General features: G+C 35.7%; 1 protein-coding gene across 1 annotated transcript in view; it reads right to left on the bottom strand.

Annotated features, from left to right (window-relative positions):
* The window catches only part of ADGB (androglobin), a 130,975-nt gene that overhangs the window by 64,352 nt on the left and 42,963 nt on the right, over positions 1 to 23,660 (bottom strand). The window contains exons 10-14 of the mRNA XM_068938805.1: positions 20,270 to 20,364; positions 17,566 to 17,740; positions 16,662 to 16,752; positions 12,711 to 12,855; positions 4,210 to 4,255 (exon numbers count right to left, since the gene is read on the bottom strand). Coding sequence (XP_068794906.1) covers positions 4,210 to 4,255; positions 12,711 to 12,855; positions 16,662 to 16,752; positions 17,566 to 17,740; positions 20,270 to 20,364 — 552 coding nt within the window. The remainder of the gene's footprint in view (positions 1 to 4,209; positions 4,256 to 12,710; positions 12,856 to 16,661; positions 16,753 to 17,565; positions 17,741 to 20,269; positions 20,365 to 23,660) is intronic.

A 23,660-nucleotide genomic window follows, 5' to 3' on the forward strand; every position in this document is an offset into this window, starting at 1 on the left:
CGCACAGAAAGAAACAGTAGTATAACACCTGCCTCTGACTTAAACTGAATTGTATTTTCATTATGAAACAAGTGTTACCTAATGCGATAAAGCTGGAGGTAACCAAATCTGTTAACTTCAGTTCCGTTTTAATAGAACTTCAAATTCTAGCTACTTTTATGGAAAACATAAAGGCTTCCCAACTGATCAAAGAAAATAACCACTTTAATGTATACTATTTCAATCAATGTTGCATGCACTGTACAATAATGTCATACTTAATAATTACAGCTTGCTCCTTTGAAACTTGGCTTTCTGTTTTTGTTATTTTCAGCCTGTACTTTAGTGTAGTCATCTCTCTGGATGAATGCTGATACAGCAGGATTTCTGTCAGATAGCAAAAGATCAGGCAAATAATATGATGCTTCAAACTTTGCCTGCATTGGTTACAATAACTGTACCATCAGCAATTGGGAATCATAAAGAAACATTGTATCTTCAGAATATAGCTGTTGTATTGCAACACTTGGATAGATAGAGGTAGTCTGAACCTATTTTACAACAAAGCTCAATTAAGTGTGATTATATGTTTTAGGATAAAATTTCTGTTCTAGCAGATTTGCAAAGCTATGATTTCCTACTCTGAGGACACTCAGAGCCAGCACTGACATTACAAAAACATTTCATTGGATTTAGTGTACTGTGCTTATCAAGAATAAAATCTCTGCACATGTTGTGGCTTTAGTTTTCCAGGAAAATTCTGCCAACTCCCATAGTTACCACACCTTTATGTGTGGACCAAAGTACTGGCATTGCACTGTGCCTGATCTAGTGTCCTTAAAAGCTTTTAGCAGTTTTGCTACTGATTTGAACAGAAGAAAGTCCGTACTCTTTGTAGATATCCAGCTACACAGGAAGTTTGATATGTACGAATCTTCAGAAAGACCACATAAAAGAAAAAGAAGTTGCCAACTTTCAAGGTCTACACACCGGACAACGTGCAGAACCCTGACACTCAGAGTAATGAAAGCTGAGCTGTACAAATTGGTGGTGCTGTTATAAATATTTAATTCTAATTAATAATAAATACAGAAGCCTTGCAAGTCTGGACCTAAAATGAAACAGAGATACAATATACACTATAATCAGTGGTCAAAAAGTTAGGAGCAAAAGTCAGTCAAAAAAAATTCACTCTTTGTTTACATTTTTACTTGAAAACAGAGAACTGCGGGAAAGAGGCGCCACTTCCAGTGGGAGTAATTTCACATCTGATCTGATGTTAATGAAATAAGAAGTACCTCCCATCACTTGACCCATTTTTTTCAGAACTAAGCCTGACAGTCACATCAGATATTTTTATACCAAAAAACCCCCTCAATTACATAAAACACATTTTAAAAGACAGTAGTGACATAAATGATCATAGATGCTTTTCAAACCTCAGGAAATTCAAACTTTCAATGGAATTAAGAACTTTCATGCGAATACTTAACTATTTTTTTTTAAACAAACAAAAGAGGACAAAGGTTCCTAAAACAAAAGGTAAGGAAATACAATTATATATCCAGGAAAGCATTTGATTAGATGTATCTATTTACTTACAAAATACCATTGTTCTCAATAGGAATACTTGTGAGACATTTCAAACCTGTTTCAATTGAACAGAAAGAACTTGCCTGGTATCAGACTATTCAGGTGTTTAACTGCCTAATGGCCTATAACCAAATTCTGAAGATAGGAATTTATTTATTCCCTTTCAAATACTTCGCAAACTTTGACCAATTTTCAGCCATAGGAAAAAGCACGTTTGAACCCGCCTTCTCTTAAATAAAACATTTTCTAAAGATTTTTTTCTCTCTCAGTTTTGGTCCATGATTTATGCTCTGACATACAAAACAAATTGTTTTGAAGTAACAGGAATATGAAATACCTCATATAACCTACAGTGCAAAGCATTACATTAAGATATATTACTAAGCTTCCTTCCCCATGGTTTTTCTGAAGAATTTCTGATGATGGGTTTAGTGAATAATTAAGATGTTAAAAGGAACTGTACTATCTAAAAAACGGCAGTCATACCTGTACCACCTAACAGGAGTTCAGAGTTCCAGTCACTGAATCCTGTGATAATTAGTAATATTACATAAAGCTGGAATAAATGTATTTTGCATAAAGAAATGAGAAGATAGGGGTTCAGATGGCCTGAAGATTGTGAAAAGAGAACCAGAGTGGCACAGAGGATTGTTACAATACTGAAGAGAGTTATGAGTACTAAAGGCCAGAGGATGGTAGAACACAGAACACAAGCTTACTGAACGATCTTTTGTTGAATGAACTTATACAACACACGAGCATAGCTACCATTCAGCTTTCTCACCCATTCCCATGTTGCCTGCTATGCAGATTCACAATAAAGCAAAAAGATCTTTCAATAGATGATATTCACTAGATATCAGGACGATTGATTTATATAAAGGAAGCGCAAGAACAGGAGGAATCTTCTCGAGCTTAGCTAAACTTAGCTTTCAGGTTACTCTCTCTTGGCAACAGGAAAATTCTCTGAGGATGCAGCAGGCAGAGGATATATAAAGACTGTGAGATTTTTCCCAGAAGAATTAAGACTTAAAAAACACTCAGATTTTGGGAGAAGATGATCCTGCACTCTCTAGTTCTTTCAGCTTTAACGCTCTTAATTTTGAACTGTTTAAACGCCTTGACTAGTCAGTATACGCTGCTGAGTTTCAATAAAGATATCATTTTTTTCATGATTCTAGCCACTTTAACTGCCAACAATCTGATTTTTACGCATTTTGAATGACACCAGTATTATAACAGTCTGTCATTTTGCCATGTTAGTACCTACCTACACTGATTAACAATCCTTCCTTGAAGGGGTATTTCTTAAGTAGACTTTTGATTAAGCAGAAAAAAGAGCAGTCTGACTATACACTAACTTCAGAATCTTTTGATATTGACTGTTACAAAAACCCTCCAAGATCCCAGTGTATTTGTGGCAGGTTTTGAAGAGTCACCTTTTCCAAACTGCTACACTTATATTAGGTTTTCAGGTTGAACTAAAACAGATACAGAGGCGTGAGACAACAACTGAAGAAGATCTCTCCAACTAAACAGCCTGTAAAATTTTGACACAGTGAGTATCTTCTGCTTTGGTCCTTTTTTTACTAGGATAATGCCAATAAACATAATATTGAAGAATTCAAAAGAAAAAACATTCAAGGTCTATAGTATTTGAAATTAGTATCAGTTTTAAAAGCACAGCGATTTCACAGAGAACAATATAAAAAATATTTTAAAAATACTGCACTATGCCTTCACACTCACATGAGAATCAACCTTCAGAAATGCTTAAAAACTAAAGGTACAACTTCACGGGCTTCAACACGGACTAAGGAGTTGAAAGACAAAACAAGATTAGTACCACATGAATGAGTCATAAAAGTGTTGATAAAGCATGAATCCTATTGACATGTGTTCCTCTGCCACGATTCACTTTCAGAACTCGAGTAAAAGGAATGGTGTTTCCTCACAAGGAAGGTCTAAAAGAGGTTTCTGGTGCACCAAGCAAATACAGACTCTTACTAACTTCTCCTGAACAAACCCTTCACACAGTCACGTAACCAAATTTTTAAGTCACTAGTACTTCAGAATCTTAAAACATAGTCTGATTATAAAAAGGAGAGTGCCTAATTGCTAGAGTGTTTTCTGTCTTCTATGAGGACATAATATTCCTCTGAGAAAAAAAATACTCAATGTAAAAATGAATTTTTAAAAAATAACTAGATATTTTCTATCTGAACACAAATTAATCTCAAGCACATCTAAAAGGTAACATTTACTAAAATGGAAGTTGCCTTTCTTTCCTATCTTTTACGTTAGAAAAAAAGTATTAATTCACAATGATCAGAAAAAGAATTCTGTGTACAAAATCTAGTTCAGTTTATACACAGAGAGTAACTCTGTAATGTCAGAAGTGCCATTTTTTTTCAAAATATTTTTGTAAATTAAGGATTTTGTAATACCAGTCTGAAGACTGTATGAGGTCATACACGGAGCTGGCATAATTATACATTACACAAGTTCTTTGAAAGCTTTTGTTGTAAAATCAATACCGATAAATAGGTAATGCTGTTAGTCTACAGAAAGATTAACACTGAAGCCAAATCATATAAGAGCAGCAGAAGTCTGAATATAAACTTTAAACACTCTTACCTTTAGTGGGTCTCTCTGCATTATGCTGCTGAAAGAAGCAGGTCTCCTATAAGTGAAAAAAATTGTGATGTTTGATAGCCTTTAATTATTTTTCTAATGAAAAAAAATAAAGAGCATGTTTATTTTTGTGTCAGTCCTTCCTGGGTTGGTGAAAAAAAACAGTAAGTTTTCACTGTAGTATAACATAAAAAAGTATCGCAGAAATACTAGAATTCACCATAATACCTACACATACATCACCTGATTGACAGACTGTTTTTCTAAAAACTGGAAAAGTACACGTGATCTGGAGTCTGGAATAAAAACATGCCTACTCCTCTACCATTAAAAAATATTCTTTGAAATTACTGCTCTTTGCCAATAAAATAAATTCTACATACTTCCCATTCCAAAAGAATGACAAGGCTCCTTTTCAGGTAAGCATCTATTTCTCTGCGTGCAAGTATATATAACCGTCATTTGAAACAGCATGCCTCATTGTTACAGCATTTTTTGTTTCACATCAGCAGCATAAATAAAAAAGGTGCCTGTTGGTTTTTTTTTTTTGGAAAACATATTTTTATTCGGCTCAACACCCTTTCCAAGCCAGAGGAGCTGCACTATCTGTATGCAATATCCACTTACGTTTGAAGTTGAATTAAGTTCACCAGCCTTTTTGAAAGTCTGCTTATTAAATTTATAACAAAGGCATGACCTCTTTCTTTGAGAGATCAGAATCAATATGGTTAAAAATGTGTGCCTTATTTCTGACTTAGCTCTTACCTTCAATACAAGACTCACTCTCTTTTTACAAGGGAGAGTTGCAAAGAGGAGGAAATTCCAGAGTTCCTTGCGTATTTCTTATTTGGATATGGTGCTATTAATGGGTTAAATGGTCTAGCTTAAACTTTGCATACAAAAACATTAAAGCCTAAGAAAGCTCTTGAAACTAATTTGCAAGCTTCTTTTCATGCCAGCTTTCATTTTTACTAAGCATTTTATATCTACAAAGGCAAGTGCAGGGTCCTGCATCCAGGAAGGAAGAACCCCAGGCACCAGCACAGGTTGGGGGTTGACCTGCTGGAAAGCAGCTCTGTGGAGGACCTGGGAGTCCTGGTGGACAACAAGTTGACCATGAGCTAGCAATGTGCCCTTGTGATCAGGAGGGCCAATGGTATCCTGGGCTGCATTAGGAAGACCATTGCCAGCAGGTGGAGGGAGGTGATCCTCCTCCTATACTCACCTGTGGTGAGGCCACAGCTGGAGTGCTGGGTCCAGCGCTGGGCTCCCCAGTACAAGAAGCACATGGCCCTACTGGAGAGACTCCAGCCAAAGGCTGCAAAGATGATTAAGGGACTGGAGCATCTCTCCTATGAGGAAAGGCTGAGAGAGCTGGGCCTGTTTAGCCTGGAGAAAAGAAGGCTCAGGGGGATCTGCATAAGTATCTGAAGGGAGGGTGTCAAGAGGATGGGGCCAGGCTCCTCTCCGTGGTGCCCAGTGACAGGACAAGAGGCAACGGGCACAAACTGAAGCACAGGCAGTTCTGTCTGAACATGAGGAAAAACTTCTTTCCTGTGAGGGTGACAGAGCACTGGCACAGGTTGCCCAGAGAGGCTGCGGAGTCTCCTTCGCTGGAGATATCTAAAACACGCCTGGATGTGATCCTGGGCAATGTGCTCTAGAGGACCCTGTTTGAGCAGGGGGGTTGGACTAGATGATCTCCAGAGGTCCCTTCCAACCTCGACCATTCTGTGATTTGCATCCTTCCACCCAAACTCCTCAAACGTACCCCTTTTTCACATGTGTCAAAGGTGGTAACGCTGAAAATAATACCACTGAGCTGGACAACATCTGGACACAAATGCTGATTTTCTGTTCTGCATTTTAAAGGGGAACCTTGGGGGCTACACTGACCTGGAGTGGCTTTTACGCTTTTCTCAATGCAATCTAGAAAGCTGTTTTGAGCGGCAGATTGGCATAATTTAAATAGTCTAAATTAGACTAGTGCATGACAGATGACAATGGTACCTAAAGGCAGCACAATTCACATGCTATAACTCCAGTTCTGCTGTGACCTTATCATTAGAGGCTCCCCCTGCATATACAAGATGCTGGAACTCGTGAATTCTTTTCTGCAGCATTTTACAGCATTTCCATGGCATAAAAGGCTTAGAATAAGCTCAGGAATCTTGCCACTTTGTCAAAATTTTAGGTGTTTAATCCTCTCTGAGCTAATTAAAGAGCTGAGAAAATAAACTACAGCTATAGGAGTCTCTATCCCAAACCAGGAAGTGCTTTTATCAAATAATTTAATACTAATAATTTAACTGCAGTACTTTTAATTAAGGGAATTTGAAAGGACCTTTTTTGTACAGGAAAGACCTTAAATTCTATTCCAAATCTATTTTTTTAAAGAAGGTTAATGACCCAAAACTGGGGATAAATCTAATATAAACAATAATTAAGAGAAAAATATACAGCTTGTTGAAAGAGTTAACAGTTAAATAACTTGGTAATTGAAATATGTTAAATTCTTGCATGCCCCTTTTTAGATGTATTTCTAGCTTTTCTAGACCAAATGCACTGAGGAAGACCTAAGAGGATTTTGCAAGTAATGGCTCATGTACTTCAGTTGCTGTTTCCAGCTTTCTGTACATACAACTTTGCAAAACAAAAGACAAATTGATATCACTTCTCATGTGACATTCACAAGTCAGTATTTGGGTCTGAAAAATATCTAGTAATATCTAGACTATATCTTCCCTTCAAACTGCAACCTTAGAAGAACCCACACTTATTTCTGCATAGGAGTCTACTATTTGTGAGATTTCAGTATATGCAGATTTTTCCTGGGATTCACAGGATTTACCAGACAGATACATATCAATTGTACAATTTCTCAAGTTTCTCAGAAATCCTGGGCATGTCCATAGTACATGTGTTCCACATTAGATTTGCTGTACAAGCCTTAGAGACTGTCACGTTTCCACCATGAGTCTAACAGTTCCTCCTACACTCACTGTTCATGGACAGTACCCATGATCCAGGCTCCTAGTGGTAACTTCAAGTGGACTTGTGGTAGCTTATTTTAGAGTTACTTAGTTGTTATTAACATTTGGCTGTTGGAAGGCCTGGAGGAACACAGAAAGTCCTCAAAAGCTGCTTTGATAGAATTTCCACTAAAGAAGAACATACCATGGAAAATCTGGATGCTCAGTAATGTTACTCAAGCCAGTTTCAGTAATTTGGCCACAATTGCATAGTCAGTTTCCTGTAGGCTCATTTACTCTGTTTTTGGAGCACAGATTCCTGTAGGCTCATTTACTCTGTTTCTGGAGCACAGATGTAGCATAGTCAAAAGGTGTCTACTTCTGTAATGGTATGGGACGTGTCTGTCTACCTAAACTTCACTGATTTTGAAACATCGAGGAGTGTTTAAAAAGTTCTTATTCTACTATGCTATCGCCTCAGCAATAGTGACTACGACATTGCCACAAAAAGAGAAAATAAAGGCATTTTTCCTCTTTAATGAGCACACATTGTCTGAAAAAGTCAAATATGCTGCCACAGTATTTGATAAAGAATGAGATAAAAGAAGACGGGGATCCAACTGTGAAACATGAAAGGATGCACACATTAAGACTCAAGGAGAATTTAGTTATATATTGTTCCTTCTGCATGTCAGCCAAATTGATGAAGAGAAATTCACTAAGAGATCTGAATGCAAAATGGGAAGAAAATATGCTGTGCTGTGTATGTTAAATATTAACTTAAAAATCTGATTTATCATCTTTTATGCTTTATAATCATTAATACATTACTATAAAATAATTATTTATAGCTATCTTGTTAATTTCAAAGATTAATTTATATTGTCCAACTTCTTAATATTAGCTATGCATTTATTTTGTTCAAATCTACCAAATAACAGGATGTTTTCATAAAACTGATATCCTTTTATATAGTAGAAATGATGCACGGCGAGCCTTTCGTACCAGTTTTTCTGAAACTATCTTCCTCCAGATGTAAGATCTTCAGCTATAATTAATTGCAAGTGAGAAAATAAAGCTTCAAATATCTATTTTTATGATTAAAAGTGCATTCTAAAACTACTCCCTAAGTGGCAAAGAGGACTAAAATGTCTTTTAAGATCCAACTCTGTATTAAATTTTTGGGCTTGATGTTGGCTGTTAAAGGCCATCAAAGGGCTTCACACCTACAGTCACTTGGACACATTCTTTTATTAATGAGTTTACTGTTTTCACTAAATGCAGTATCAGGACTAATTGTAGCTGTGATGTGGCAGAGGGTAATGGAAGCGGCTTTTGAGAAAAGGCAGTGGTTCAACAATAAGAGCAGCCAAAGGCCTGACAGATATGCATAGACTGATGTGTAGAAATGGCTTAAAAATTATCAATTATGAATTATCAATTCATCTTCTTTTTTATGCAGTCTGTACTGCTGGGGCTGTCCCAATCTGTACAAGTAAGCAGACATTCACAGACCCACTCAGAAAGACTCTTCTATACTGCAAATGTCTAAAATGAAGGTTCAAGACCCTCTTCTAAACTAGGTTTCTCACATGCATTTCTTTTTCCTGAAAAACTAAGTGGGGAATCTTCATCTTGTGCAGATCAAAATCAATTTCCAAAATATATCACTATTCAAGAAAACAGATTTTTTATTATCTAGACCTCCTGTTGACTCAATACCAATTCACTGGGTTTATGAAATATGTCATGAGGAGAAGAGAAGGTTGTTATGACACAACAGTGCTGGAATATTTATGGAGAATATGGAAAAACACATACACAGCTGGCAAAGTAAACAGAACACTGAGACTGACATCCATGGTAAAGCAGAAGGTAAGAATGAACTTTCTTATGTAAGGATGGCACTAAAAGTACGGAAAAGAAGAGGGAAACATGAATATTAACAAACAAGTGTATTGCGTTTAGATCCAGGAGAAAGAGTGGTGATTTTAATACTCCTGCTCTAGAAAGGAGCAATGCCAGAGAGTATGAGGCTCCACAAAGAGAAATCAAGGGGGTGTATCCGGCTTAGGACTTCTGGAGATGGCAGTCAGGAAGTCTATTAAAATATTTAATAGCTATTGGCAAATTCTGATCATAAACATATTTGGATCAGCTTTTCCTTGCCTTATTGCTGTACAACATTTTCTCAAAGGAATGCAGAAGGAAAAAGTTTTCTTCTTCCCAATCGATTTGGAGATAGCTTGTATGAAAGAATTCATTACGATGAAAAATATTAGAGCAGGCTTTTGAATGGCAGATTTACAAGAAAAATTTATTTCAGGATCATCTTTCTCTTATAAGAGTTTGCTGAAATTACTGTTCTAGACAACTGCAAAATATACTGTGAAATTTACAGCTGATGAGCCTTTTGCTGTTTTTTGACCCTGAAAGGGAGTAAGGAATAAAAATGAAAGAAAATATACATTTCTGAAATCCTTCTGGTTCAGGAAGCTATTTATTCTGTGAAGAAACTTTTGCAACTAAAGAGAATAAGCCAGGAATCTACCTCCATGTGTTAGAATGCATCTTGCACATACAAAATCACCTCGTTTCTTAAAGAACAAAAAAGGGGGCCCATTCATTAAATAACTGGGCCTATTTGATGGAGTTTTAAAAAACACTGTTTCTCAAAAATGTATTTTTTTTAATTAACAGGGTGATTCAAGATCATTTTATCTACAAAAACATAGATAAACATAGATTTTTTCTAATCATAAATCAACAAAACTTTCAGAACTGCAAAATCAGAGGGAATGGGAAATTCACAGAGAAAAAAATTGTATGGAGAATGCCATCATCTTTCAATTTGATATTCTTCAGTGAAGCCATATCAGCTCCTTAAATTTTATCTTTCAGGTATCACTACCCTCTGTTTCTCTGACAATGGACCTTAGGAACAGTGAACCAGATATTCAGTGATTTTAAATCCAGATATTTCCACTGAAGTGAACTGAGGTATGCCAATTTAAGCTTAATGATGATTTGGCACAATAAAACTGCTACACCCTAAAGATCTACTAAATCTATCTCAAAAGGTTTAAGCACAGATTTGCCCCAAATAGTAATCACACAACTTGAAATGGAGGCAGGTTATTCACGTTCTGTATACTACAATATGAAATTCTACAGATCAGCAATAACGTAGTGAACTAGAGATCTCAAAGTTTCTCTTTCAGTGGTTTGTTTTGTAATCACTAGTTGCTTTAAAAAAAAAGAAACTATGGTGTAGATATTTACTGCTATTTCAAGTATTAAAATTAGAAAAAGAAAGCTCTCCCACCAAGGAACCTCTCAGTGCTATCCCTATAATTTTGAAAGAATTTTTTGGTTGATTATATTTTGATATGTGGGATAAAAAAAAATCACTCAGCAAGTTAAAAATGTTATTTACTTCTGCAATCAGTGTGAATGCAGTCTTATTTACATACTTCAGCTATTAAGAGGCCTAGCGTTTTTCAGCTGAAATTTAAACTGAGGCAAAAGTAAGTATCAAGTATAAGTCAATTAGCTGCTCACAACTTCTTACATTTCATGTTTGGATCAGATTACTCTCAGACTGAGTTACACTCATGTCTTCTTCCTATCTTTCCGTTTTTGTCAATATCTCTCTCTCATGTATTTTCATACTTGCCCTTGACTCTCCTTAAATACGTGTGCTACTGTGGCAGATCAGCATTCTGCAGTCAAAATACTTCTTACACTCATGGACTAGAGGAGAAAATCAAAGTGATGTTCCAAACTACTTTTAGGCTGTTAGCACATAGATGTCTATCACTTTATAATTAACTATATCTATATTTGTACAGCTAGAGAGACTGAAGTCACACAACTGATAATTATCATATACTGTAAGAAGCTACTTACAACTCCTCTTTACCCTGCTGCTTTTGTAATGATTTTCATGAGCTGCAATTATTAAAAACACTTTTAAAAGGTCATGAAGTACTAATTAAACTATTACTTGTGGATAAAATGTACACAAAATACGAAATAGCTAACAATATATTCTATTGCAAAGAATTCTCCTTCCTATAGAATTGTCTTATTTTTAAATCATAAGTACCTAACAATACAGCCCCACACCTATATGCTTTCTATATACGTAATAGATATAAAAGAGTTTAAAACAATTGGAATTCAAATCTAAATATTAAAACGGTATTATAATATATTTTGAAGAGGAAATACATAAATAGGCACCCTAATCTTAAACAGAAAATGATTTTCTTCTTACTTGACAATTTACTAAAAAAAACTATTAAGTGTTCTTTGTTCATAAACACACCTAATACTATTCTCAACTGTATGTTTGTGATCTTCAAAAAATTTTTTATAACCCTACAGGCAGTTACTGTACATCAAACAAATATTAAAAATATTATCCCTAGTTTGCCCTAGAAAGGGACAGTAAAATTTTTAAAATAATTGGGTCATCATTACTGCAGCATTGTGACTGAGCTCAAGACTGTCGCTGATTTTCCTTCTGAGGACAGCACTATGGAAGAACAAATTCTATAGATTCTTTTAAGTTACTTTTTATATTGTTATCATATTGAACATAAAAGATACAGAAGAAGCATTCACTCTTTAGTTGGGGCACATCTATATGACAAGGTACCTTCCACTTGAAAAGAAAAACCAATAGTTGGACAATCTGTCAGAAGTCATCCAACTAATATTGTACGGATTTGGGGTGAGACTCATTTTACCTGTCTATAATGTCTATAATGTCTATAATCTATAATGGAGACATTTACCCCGAGCTAGTAACCGCTAGTGACACCACTTCCCTTTTGTTGGGCATTTGCCTGGCTAGCTTGGGCAATCTCTGGTCAGTGTGCTAGCCTTAGTGAATCTGTTCTGAGGATCTTTGTTCTCTCACTGCACTACTTAGGGAGCAAAGGTTGAGTATTTCATTAGAAGGCAAGGCTTCTAAAATTGAAAGGCAGGCAAACCCATCATTGAGGGCTTAATTCTTCTTCTAGATCTAGCCTGAAGTCTTTCAATTAAGAACCAAATGAGGATGGAATTTTAAGGTGTGTGATTACAAAGTTTACATTTTTCCGGTACCCATGTGCCTAGATACATCCTTCATTGTGGCTGAAATACAGTTAATTAATCCATGAAATATATACTTATTTATAAAGGCACATGACTATCTTCTTAAGGTTTTCCCCATCAAACTGGTTTTAAAGAGCAAACCCCAAATATTTTATAGTTTTAGTAACAGTATTATAACAATCTGAGGAATAAATGATGAAAAAATGTTAAAATGAAAAACGTTAGTAAAGATTTCCCACCCAGCAGGCCTCAATATAACTATAAAATGAAAAGAACAGGCAAGTTATATAAAAATAGAAAGAAAAAGCTTACTAAATAGAGCTTTCAAAAATCCATATTTCAGTACTTAATATTTTCTATTTTGTCTTTCACTACCCTTTGCAACACATAACTAGGTTGTGTTAAAAAAACACAAAAAAATATTACCTGAGAATTATCTTCCGCTTTTAAGTGTCTCTTACTTTCATTCATATCCACATTAATGTCATTTTCATTTTCATCATTTTCAGTAATAGAAGGGAGAAGGGATATGGAGTGAAAACCTTTTTTGATGGTAGTCTTTGGAAAGTGACTAAATAATAAAATAAAAGAAAGTTCAAATACATTAATACATTTGCTTTCAAACCACAGGTTTCATAACTACTATTTTTAACAATATTTTGTCAAAAAATAATCTGCACCTCCTTTATTTTGACAGTTTAACAGGGCAGCATTAAACCTTATATTCCTTATCATTACTGGCAATATATTCGACATACTGACAATATATTCCTTATCATTACTGGCTTACCACTACATGCACATCTATCCTTAAAAAACCTGAACAGTTGCCCTCTTAACTAACCCTCCAACAAACAGGCCCCAAGTCTGCTGAGCAAAGGTAGATGACACTGTCAGAAGTGAGTAAATTTCTATGGCCCCTGGACCAAAAAAAAAAAAAAAGAAAGTACATTACTCAAATGGAGGTGGGGCAAAAAATTGTGTTCTGTCAGTGGAACAGTTTTGTCTTTTCTGATAAAATTGGTCTCCATGGCTACCAGACAGCTAAAACACATGAAAACCAAGGGAACTTGTGTAAGGCCTACTCCTGATGTAGAAATGTAGAAACGCAGAAGCCTTGTCTCTGACTTCAGTGGAGGCAGAAGTAAAAATAATTGAAAGAAATATAAATTACTGTTTGCCTGTTAAACAAACTAGAAGAACTAGGTTAAAACGTTGCACACATGCCAATTAGATGTAAAAATGTAATTGTTTTATTATAGCGATAAAAATCTGAAAAATGTAAGCATGTTTTATCCAGTATTTTCTTAGAGATTGATATAATGAAAGATCAAGATCTTTAGCAGTAACGCTATCACAATTATCTTCTTTTTGAGTGTTTCAAAATATTTAATTAGCATAAAAGCAAGAGATTGAACAGTTTCAGTCCCAATTGTAAATCTAAGTCCCTTATATGTTATTTACACAGCTATATTACTTTAATAAATGCTATTCTCACTATATATATTTGTTTACTACCTGTTAATTAAATCACAAGACTAAATTAGACGATTGTCATGAAAACTTGAACATTAAGTAAATGGTGCTTGACAAAATGGGATAAGTGGACCATGAAGCAAATTATTAAATACGAAAACATAGTTATGTTAATATACAAACACAGTCATATTCTAATTATTATTCATTTAGTTTAATAAATTTATGGGTATTGCTTAAAGCATTTCATGTATTCTTATGCAATCCTATGATCTGAAAACAAAAAAGTAAGTAATTTAATGTATTTTTAAGTAGTAAAATGCAACTGAATCAGCAAAGCTATGATGTTCCCAGAATACTCCATAATATGCCAAGCTCATTTTTTCCATGGACAAATGCTGCTGTTCAAAGAAATCTAACTAACTGGCTTATTACAAATCCTTCCAATTACTATGACCAAAACGGAGAGCCTTTTAGGTACATAATTTATTTAGATTACTTAGAGAGGTACTTATCAAAAGATGCACACATGCTAAAAACACATGCAGATACACCCAACAATATACAAACCAGACTCCGGTTCAAGAAAAGAAATATCCTCCAAAATAACATGAGCCTTTTGATGCTAACTCAGTACATGACACTTCCATGCTTCCTCTGCTAGCAGTTCAATCAGAATGAAAGAGGGGAGATAAGCAATTCTAGTGGTATCTACTGAATGTTCTTATCATTGGCGGAAGCCTGACAATAAACTTCTAGGCAGTGAGACATGGGAAAAAAAAACAGGGATCTGATATACTCAGTGGTAATCCTTCTTTTCTTGTCTGTGAGCAATGGATTATGCCGAATATTAAATATTGACTAGAAGTGGTGTATACACCAATTTTTGAAACTGCTTGCCTCAGATTCCCTCTTAAAAGATCCTGGTTTTCAGTGGTTTGCCAAACAGTCCTTAGGATAGGGCATTTATGCAAAACTGTGTTTTGAGCATGAGCTTATTCAACTAAACTCTTTCAGGCTGCTTGTAACAACCATAATGAACTGACAGGAGACAGAGTTTTACTCATAAATGCATGAAAATTCAACTGTCAACAGTTTTCATGGTGTATTGTTCCATGCAATCAATGTGAAATCAATGAAAGTACTAACTAGCCATGCAATGATTTCCTCTTCAAACTAGTTAACTGACTGTCACAGTGCTATTTGCAAGAACTGAGAAAGACCAATAACTTGAGACAAAACTTCAAAGATATCTAAGAATATTCCTATTTCTGGTCAAAGGACCTACTGGATGTTCTACTCTTTTTGAGTAAAGAAACTGGCAAAATGTTTTAAAAACAAAATAAAATCTGAAGAGTCATGTGATAAACAAAACTTTGGGATATAATTGCACTTTCATTCAAGATACCTGATACATTGCCTGGCTGGCACATCTAGTATTAGAAAGCAAAAGTGAATTGGGATTACAATATTTTTGCTCCATAAATAATTTCAAACAATAATTTTATGCTGAATTCTACGATTCTACTCTTCTTCAGGAAGAATAAAGATTCGAGAACTGCTATGCACTCCTCCTGAATTATAGGGAGAAGAGAAATTAAAAAAAGAAACAGATTCAGCCATATGAATTTACTTTGCTAAAAGGACGTGACTGAGTTAACAAGCACATTTCTTATTCAGGGAAGCTGTAAGTGAACAGGAGATTATCATTAAGTAACTCCTTAGATTTAGGGACGACACTGGATATCTTTATCATAGCTGGTTTATGAACCAAAAAAAAAAAAAACAACTAAATTTGCATGAGGAGAAACTAACGTTATGAAACCATTCCATAGGTCTCGTTGCAAAGCCAGAGAAAAGAGGAATGCTCTGATTTCAACAGGCTTTGGTAGGGCTATTAGCATTCAAAAATATAAGATGCAATGGCATGGGGCTAAAAACTGATCTTCAGGAAAGCAGGAAGAAAGAGGTACAAAATTTTCATGCATTCGAGACAACGCTCTGCAGAAAAGGTAAAAGCCAAGACATTCTGATACTACCAAACAGGTGAAACGTTCACAGCTCATTGAGCAACATTAGTGAATAAATTTTGGTACTACAGGTATAAAGTGGAGCTTGCATGGCCATCCTGAGCAAAATGGCCTTAACAGCAGCTGTTAAGACAGGAATGTGAGTGCGTGATGAGGGAAGAGACCCTGGGGCAGAAACAGGAACAGTCAAAACCTGGTCTGATGGTACCAGAAGTTGCCCTGCCAGCATGACAGCCTCTGCCTAGGCCTGACAGAGCTGCTGGCCGTTGGACACCCTAAGGAGCGTGCATCCAGCCAGGTGACTGTCAGGGCGGGGTACAACAAGAAGGGATCCACCCCTCAGGTATTCTCATGTCACCTCCTGGGGTGTTTTCTCACCGTTGTGTGGATTAGCAGATAGTAGGGAGCGGTCTATATTGTTTAGAGCACCCCAACCCCAATGAGACGTCTGTGCAAGTAAGGGAACTTGCACTCCCAGAAGAGGGGGTGTGCTTGTAACCCACAATGCCAGGGGGTGCATATGACTGCGCACGCAGGGATGTGTGTCTGTGTCTGTGTCTGTGTCTGTGCGATTAGAACTAGCTGTTAAAAGGTGTTCAGAACTTTGTAGGTGTTCATTAACATTTTATAAGTGTCTAGCACCATGGTTTATCTGTTGTATTGCTGATAGTGATCCTACATGTACAGTTCGCTGTCTGCCAGTTAATTATGTGTCATCAATAATCAATAGATTGCTTTGATCTTGATGTGCTTTAAAATATATCAACTGAGCAGTTTTTCCCTGTGATACAGAGAAAAATAAGCCACTGTACTTTACAGTGTAACTGACTGACAGTATGATTTGAATGCTGAAAGTACTTTGAATACTTACACATCTGTTGGTACTGTGATAATGTTGATTTTATAATTCAAAAATGGGCTAGCAATCTCAACATGTTCTTCTGGTTTCTCTATTACAGGCTCTGGAAAAAAGTAACTTATTAAAGATATATTCATATGAAATATTTACTACTATTTAACACTACAGTTTTCCCTGAGAGATAATTTCCATTGGGCATACTCACTCTAAAAAATTCTAAAAAGACTTCAGGATGGAATCTCTAAGTATCATCTCATACACCCGAACAGAAAAAAACAGTCTAGGATGGCTTTAAATGAAGTATCATGAAAAAAAATACGCTAAACACTCTGATCCTCAGCCTGCAAGGTATTATAAGTGGGCTTAACCTACATGTAAAGATACTCAAGCTGTCTCAGAACTATGGCAGCACATTCTGCCTTTTCTAATTTCATCTGTTTCTTATTCCAGTATATTTTGCTGGCATGCACTTAAAGCTTTCATATCCATGCTACCTTACGGTGCTCATGTAACTGTATTATGCAATGTGGACAAACCCTTAAACAACTGTTTACTCCTAAAACTGAGTTGTTACAGCAGGCTTAGTCACTATTTCAAATATTTAAAAGATGTTTAGAAGCTTTCAATACTCTGCATCAGAGAGGTCCTGCAGTGCTCTCATTATACTTTCTCCTAATTTATCCAATAAAGTAGAGAGCTTTTTTAGAGATACAATAAGACACTTCTCAAAGTATTTAATAAATAACAGAGCTTAGGGGAAGTATTGCACAAAAATAGCCAAAAAGGGGGGGGAGTAATCTCCCTCAGTTCTATTGAAATTATGCTAAAAGATGATGACTGTAAGTATGACCCTGGGAATGTTTATGATGACTGAGGTGTAATTACAAATTTATTCTGGAGGTCTGAGTAGACAAACCTTGAGGTTCAGATGTCACAATAGTTTCTTTTTTTTGCCGGAAAAGCTTCCAGCGAGGAACCAGTGGTGGTTGTGGTGGTACTACCAGAGGGCAGGACCTAGTTCTAGTAACCAGGACAGGATGGCTATATAGGTGGGAAAGTCCATATTGCCGCAGCTTCTCTGAAGAATCAGCCTATGAAACATGGAAAGACAACGTGACCAAGGACAGCTCTCCTTCCGCATCACCCCTCACTCAAAAACCAGCAGCATGCACACAGAAGCATCTAATGGTTTAGGATAATTAATGAAACAAGAATAATTCACCTGACAGTATTACCCAAAAACATTCTAACAAAGATTGATATTCAGCAGACAATGTATAATGGAATACATAGAAGTGTTTACATATATTTTACTTTTTGTAATAGATCTATCAATTCTTTCAACTTATTTACGCAATCATATGCTTTTACGTCTTATAGACATACAAGTGAGACAGAGTGAATAAGTAAAAGAACAGTGACACCATTTTGTTTAAAATATAGATGTTTTAAAACACTTTTTCTGAAGAACAGTTCTTACGTCATGCTGGCTTTATAAAGTGGCAGAATTCTGAAAGCACTGGTCTTTTTGGTAGCTTGTGAAATAATCATAATGTAGTATCACTTTGAACCAATATGTCATTAAAATTAAGCGTTTTATCTCATGGCTACTTTAGAAAACACATTAAAGACTCTACAGTTGGCGCATGTAACAACAGCCTTAGCAATGGGCCTAAGAGCAATTATAGGTGTGGACATTGAGTGGTGCTCTTCCCATTAAGATAATTACGGTCTAGTACTTAGGTGCTATTTCTTCAATGTTCTTTTTCAAGATTTGTGTATCCTTACTTTTTATTTTAAAAATACACCTTCTGTTGCTTGCTAAATAAATCACCCATTACTTATTTCTTTAACATGCTTATCAACAACTCTCTGATTGTTCCTATTCATTGTAAAACGTTCCTGAGACTACAGCCATAAACTCTGCAGAGAGGACCGTAGCTGTGATTGATGGAGTGATTTAAATGGAGAGGATCAAATTAAACATGTTAAGGTCCAAAAGCACTTTATAAGGTTCATGTGACCTCAGAATTTATACAGATAGGCCACAGGAGTAGTGACTAGTTACACACACATTCAAACAAATTAAACTTCTAAGTAAAACATCTGAGACTGGAAAGGATTCTGATGAGGACGAGGCTAGCTGTCATAAGGGAGAGATTGCCAGCTAGTTGTTGAGCAGGAGATACACTTGAATGATTTGATTTTTTTTCATCTTATTTGAGCAAGATTAATATAATTAAATTCTAGATACATATATACAAGAACATATGCACTACAAAGCACAGCTACAATGGAAACTGCAAAAATCCTGGAGAGAAATTCTGACATGCCTGCAGTTAATGACAAAATTTCTACTGAGTCTAGGGAGCCACTCTTACCCTAAACTATTAATCTGCTCCTGCAAACTTTAATTATTTCCATAATTAAATACTACACCAATTGGTGCAGTATTTCTCAGCCCCCCAAAAAGCTTGAAAAAAGGCTTTCTTAACTGAAACACACAAGAAATACGCTATACTTTCATATTTACCTTCCATGAGCTTCTATTCTTCTATCAGTCTTTATCAAAATACTGTTTTAGACATACAGGTTACCATTTGCCTCATCCTGTCTAGTCTGTCATGCCTCTTTTTCAATAATCTCTGCACCCTAATGGACTGAGGCCAAGCTTGAGATTCAGACTCAAGGCCTTATGTGACAGGAAAGATATAACCCCTCTGCCACTGCCGCCAAATTGCTCCTTGATGACTATTACTACCTATAATTAGCAAAGAGACAATATTGTCTGAAACCTTAAATTATACAAGATAAAATCACAGCTACCACGCTAGTCTTTAAAATAACATAACATACACAGTGCAATTTTAAGGAAGAAAAAAATGCAAAAATTAATTGCAGTTAAGACTTGCAAAACATTTTTGGAAATATCCTTTCTTTATTCTATGAAGCCTACCAGTTTCCTGAGAAGGCAGCTTAAATTTTAATGTTCCAATGATGTGAAATATGATTAAAAATGTAAATAAATCAAATCTAATTAAGAATCTAATCAAGAAAGCCTGCTCTGATATTATAAATAGCTCTCAGTGGAGGGTGAGTGGCTAAGTGGAAATTTAAACATTGTTTTTTTATCCCAGATGCATGCACACTACTCTCCAGCTGCTTTCATCAGTTACAATGCTAACAGTATAAATGAACAAAAACATGCTATTTCTTATGGAATAACCAATCAGAAAGTATATACCAGAGAAGTCACGAACTGTAGCCTGAAAAAAACCTTGTAATTCATGTTTTTCAAGTAGCTCTTACAATAACTAGTCTTTCTTTTTTCATTCATAAGTATCTCATGATGATGCATTTTCTAGTCCACATCTCCTTAATCACAGACTTTGACTCTTGAACTCCAGAGGAAAGGGAAGTAAAACCGAAGAACGACCAGAGTTGTGGTAGGAAAATGCATGATCAGTATTTGGAAGCACTAGAATATAAACTTCACTGACAGTCATTACGTGAGGACTGTTTTACTATGCTATGTTTTTTTACAATGTAGTTGCTACAAAACTAAACATCTTAATAATGAATATAGAATATTTTCTTGTCTGGAGAGTACAGTATCTTACCATCTGGCCTAATGAAAAAATCTTCTCTTCAAACAAATGTAGTGGTATACAGCTAGCATACACCGTCATTTGTGGCTGGGTTGGCACTAAGGAATCTAGAGAGAAAACATTAATACCTCTTAAAAGAAGACAAACATTAAATATATGTTGCCGTATCTTGGCCTAAAATATTCTGCTTTCTTATAGAATACTTCTTTCTCTGACTAGCTTATTTTATTCTAAACAGGAGCTTACTGTAAAGAATACAGAAGAGAAACCTTAGCTGGAAAAAATATTGTTTTAAACTTTGTGCATTTAGAGCATTAGAAACTTTTCTGTATTTTACTTCTCTAACACAGATGAATAACAGAAGCTACAGCCTAGAAATGCATCAGGTCAGAGGTAGCTTTGGTCATTGTTGTTTTATTTTTCTTCATATATTAAACATACTCGATATTAGAGTAAATAACACAGTACACATCATCAGGATAGATGAGGTGAAAACATACTGATTGGCCAGTACTAGCTAAAGGCTTCTCAGCAGTGAAAGCAAAATTGGATTTTGCTAACAAAGGCATGAGAAACCAGAGCTGTGGCCACTTTTGCCAAGAAAATGAAAGTGAAGACAAGGATTTTCCAGAAAAAGAGTGCATAAAACCAGGGTTGCTGCTCTTACTGATGTCAAGGGGATGGCAAAACGGAGGTAATGATGTCTGTTTCAGAAGGTGTGAGGGGGTGACCCCTGCCTTTCTCCCACACTGCTTGGGGAAACTTGTTTTCTCTAGACTCTGCCATAGGCAAGGTAAAGCAGTACCGCCATGTTCACTTTGCTATCCATAGAAATCTGTTGCACCAGACAACACTCAATTCGCTCATACCTACATCTGTGAAAGACCTACTCACTATTAATCCCTGAATGAAAAAAAAGAAACCAAGGGCTATTTGGCTGACAACCGATTCATTCACACGTCTGGAAAATTAAAACTCTAAAAAAATGTCATATTTGAAATAAAGGTCTGTGGTCTGACCTAAAAAAAAGGTCAAAAAGAAGGGTATCTATTTCTCTGTATTTTTCTTTAGTCATACGAGAAAGCACGTGAAAAAAGGATTTCAGAACACAGGTTGTGACACCTGTCTTTCACTGGAACTTTCTGTTGTTGTTCCTTTCAGCTGCACCGCAAATGCAGGATCACTGTCTCCTAATATTTCCTATGTTCAGTGAGTATTCAGCTGCAATGCATTTGTGAAATAGAATAAAACAACACTGTTTGCATATAAAACAAAAAAAAAGGAGAAGGAGAAGGAGAAGGAGAAGGAGAAGGAGAAGGAGAAGGAGAAGGAGAAGGAGAAGGAGAAGGAGAAGGAGAAGGAGAAGGAGAAGGAGAAGGAGAAGGAGAAGGAGAAGGAGAAGGAGAAGAAGAATTAGGCAAATATCTGGAAAATAAAATGTATCAAACATTTTTAAAATTCATTTATTCAGAAGGTATGCAATGTTTTTTTTCTCAAAGCAGTAAAATATCTCTGCATATTAAATATTTTTCCAAAAATTCACCTTCTTAATCAAATATACGCTGATGGTAAGTAAGAGTTACTTCCCAGCAGATTCTTAACATCTCTTTCTGCATACTTGTGATTTCCATGTTAACCATAACTCTTGTGTTAACTATGGGTTTCAACTTACTCAAAAGCAAGAATATAATTTAGGTTTGATCTCAGTCCCCTGCTGATACATCTCATCTGCTACAAATACACTACTAGTGGCTACGATGTACAACATGTTACAGAACAGTACCTGCCACAAGCCATACCAATCTCATTGCATGTGAGAAGTATTTCTCAAATACAAGTATTTCATCAAACACCAGGTGGAACATAAAGCTGTCATATTCAGTACAGATGGGTTGTGAAACAAAATGTCTGCAGGGCACTGAAGAAATTATTAGAGCATGCAAATAATCTATGAGGCACACAGTATTCACTTTAATAATACTATTAGACTAGTAAAAAGATTTTGTGCATTACACTAGTGCCTTTTAAAGATAAAATGTTGCTTGATCACTTTTCACTGTACTTTTCAAGCCAGGAGGAGGTATGCAAATTATTTATCACTAAGTGTACTGTTAATTAGTGTGAATTCAGTGTCTAGGGAATCTAGTTAAATCTGATAGCCTTGATAAAATTGTATTATTAGGCGAAAAATGTTATGACATATGGTAGTACAAAACAGCTAGACTCAGCAAAGTATATTATTTATATCCATCAGTGAGGATTTAAGAATTGTGTAGTGGATTGTTAAAGATTTTTGGATCTTTGTAGCCGTCTAAGTGTCACACTTACTGCTCTGTATATTCATTTACAGACAGACTGAATACTACACAACCTGAACAAACATTTCAGTCTCCACAGAACTGAAAAAGAACCAATGGAATTGATCTAGGTGAAATACATAAACTGTATAAAACTGTAGACAGTCAATTAAAAAGAAAGGCCAAGGATGAAAATTGTTATGTTTTGAATAAGACCTAATGATCTAATCAAAGATCATTTGTAAGACTTGCAAAGCATTTGCTCACTGTAACTTGAGGTTTCTCTTAAATATTTTTTGGTAAACAAGAGCTGATGTTGAGTTATAACTGCTTTCCCAAACTCTTCAGCTGGTCTCTAATATCCATCTCCTCAGGTTTGTTAGGTATGGATTAGCTTTGGCTAATAGAATTTTTTTTTTTTGTTTCAGAAAAATGACCTGTGCGCTTTTCAGGACCTACACAAATATTGCAGAATGATAATATGCATTTGAAAAAATATACCAAAATATTAGACTCCAATCCCTACTTCTAAATTAAAACTCTTTTGAATAGGCAAAAGAAAAATGGAAAGAATTTTATGGGTATTTCCCTATGTATTATCTATCTAATTTACTCTGACAGTTACCACTACAGATCTACTTGTATGCTTTACAAATTTTTAATATAATTATATTCTCCAAACACTATTGTGACATTGAAAAGTGACATAGAAGTTATTATAATTATTCCTAACTACAAAAGTAGCATCAAGGCACAGTGAGACTTAGGAAAAATAAACAGCTGGTCTGTAGTAGAACAGACTCACAATATTTCTGGCTAATGTCCACTTCACTAGAATAGTATTCTCTTTCCAACACCTCAGAGGTTACTAGCAAATAATTAGTCTAGAAGCGAAAATGGGAAGTGGAGTGGCTTATTATAGGAACAAGGGGCCTAAGTAGGACAGATTATTACACATCCCCGTCATAAAAATCCTTTATTAGAATAAATGGATTCCCTAGGCATGAAAGGAGAAATAGTTACCAGAAGAAAAGGCTGATGAGTGATAAAGTATTGATTATGTGCAAGACAGACCCGCAGGAATGTAATAATTGCCTGTAAAAACT

Source organism: Struthio camelus, chromosome 3 (assembly GCF_040807025.1).
Source record: "Struthio camelus isolate bStrCam1 chromosome 3, bStrCam1.hap1, whole genome shotgun sequence".
NCBI classification, from domain to species: Eukaryota; Metazoa; Chordata; class Aves; order Struthioniformes; family Struthionidae; genus Struthio; species Struthio camelus.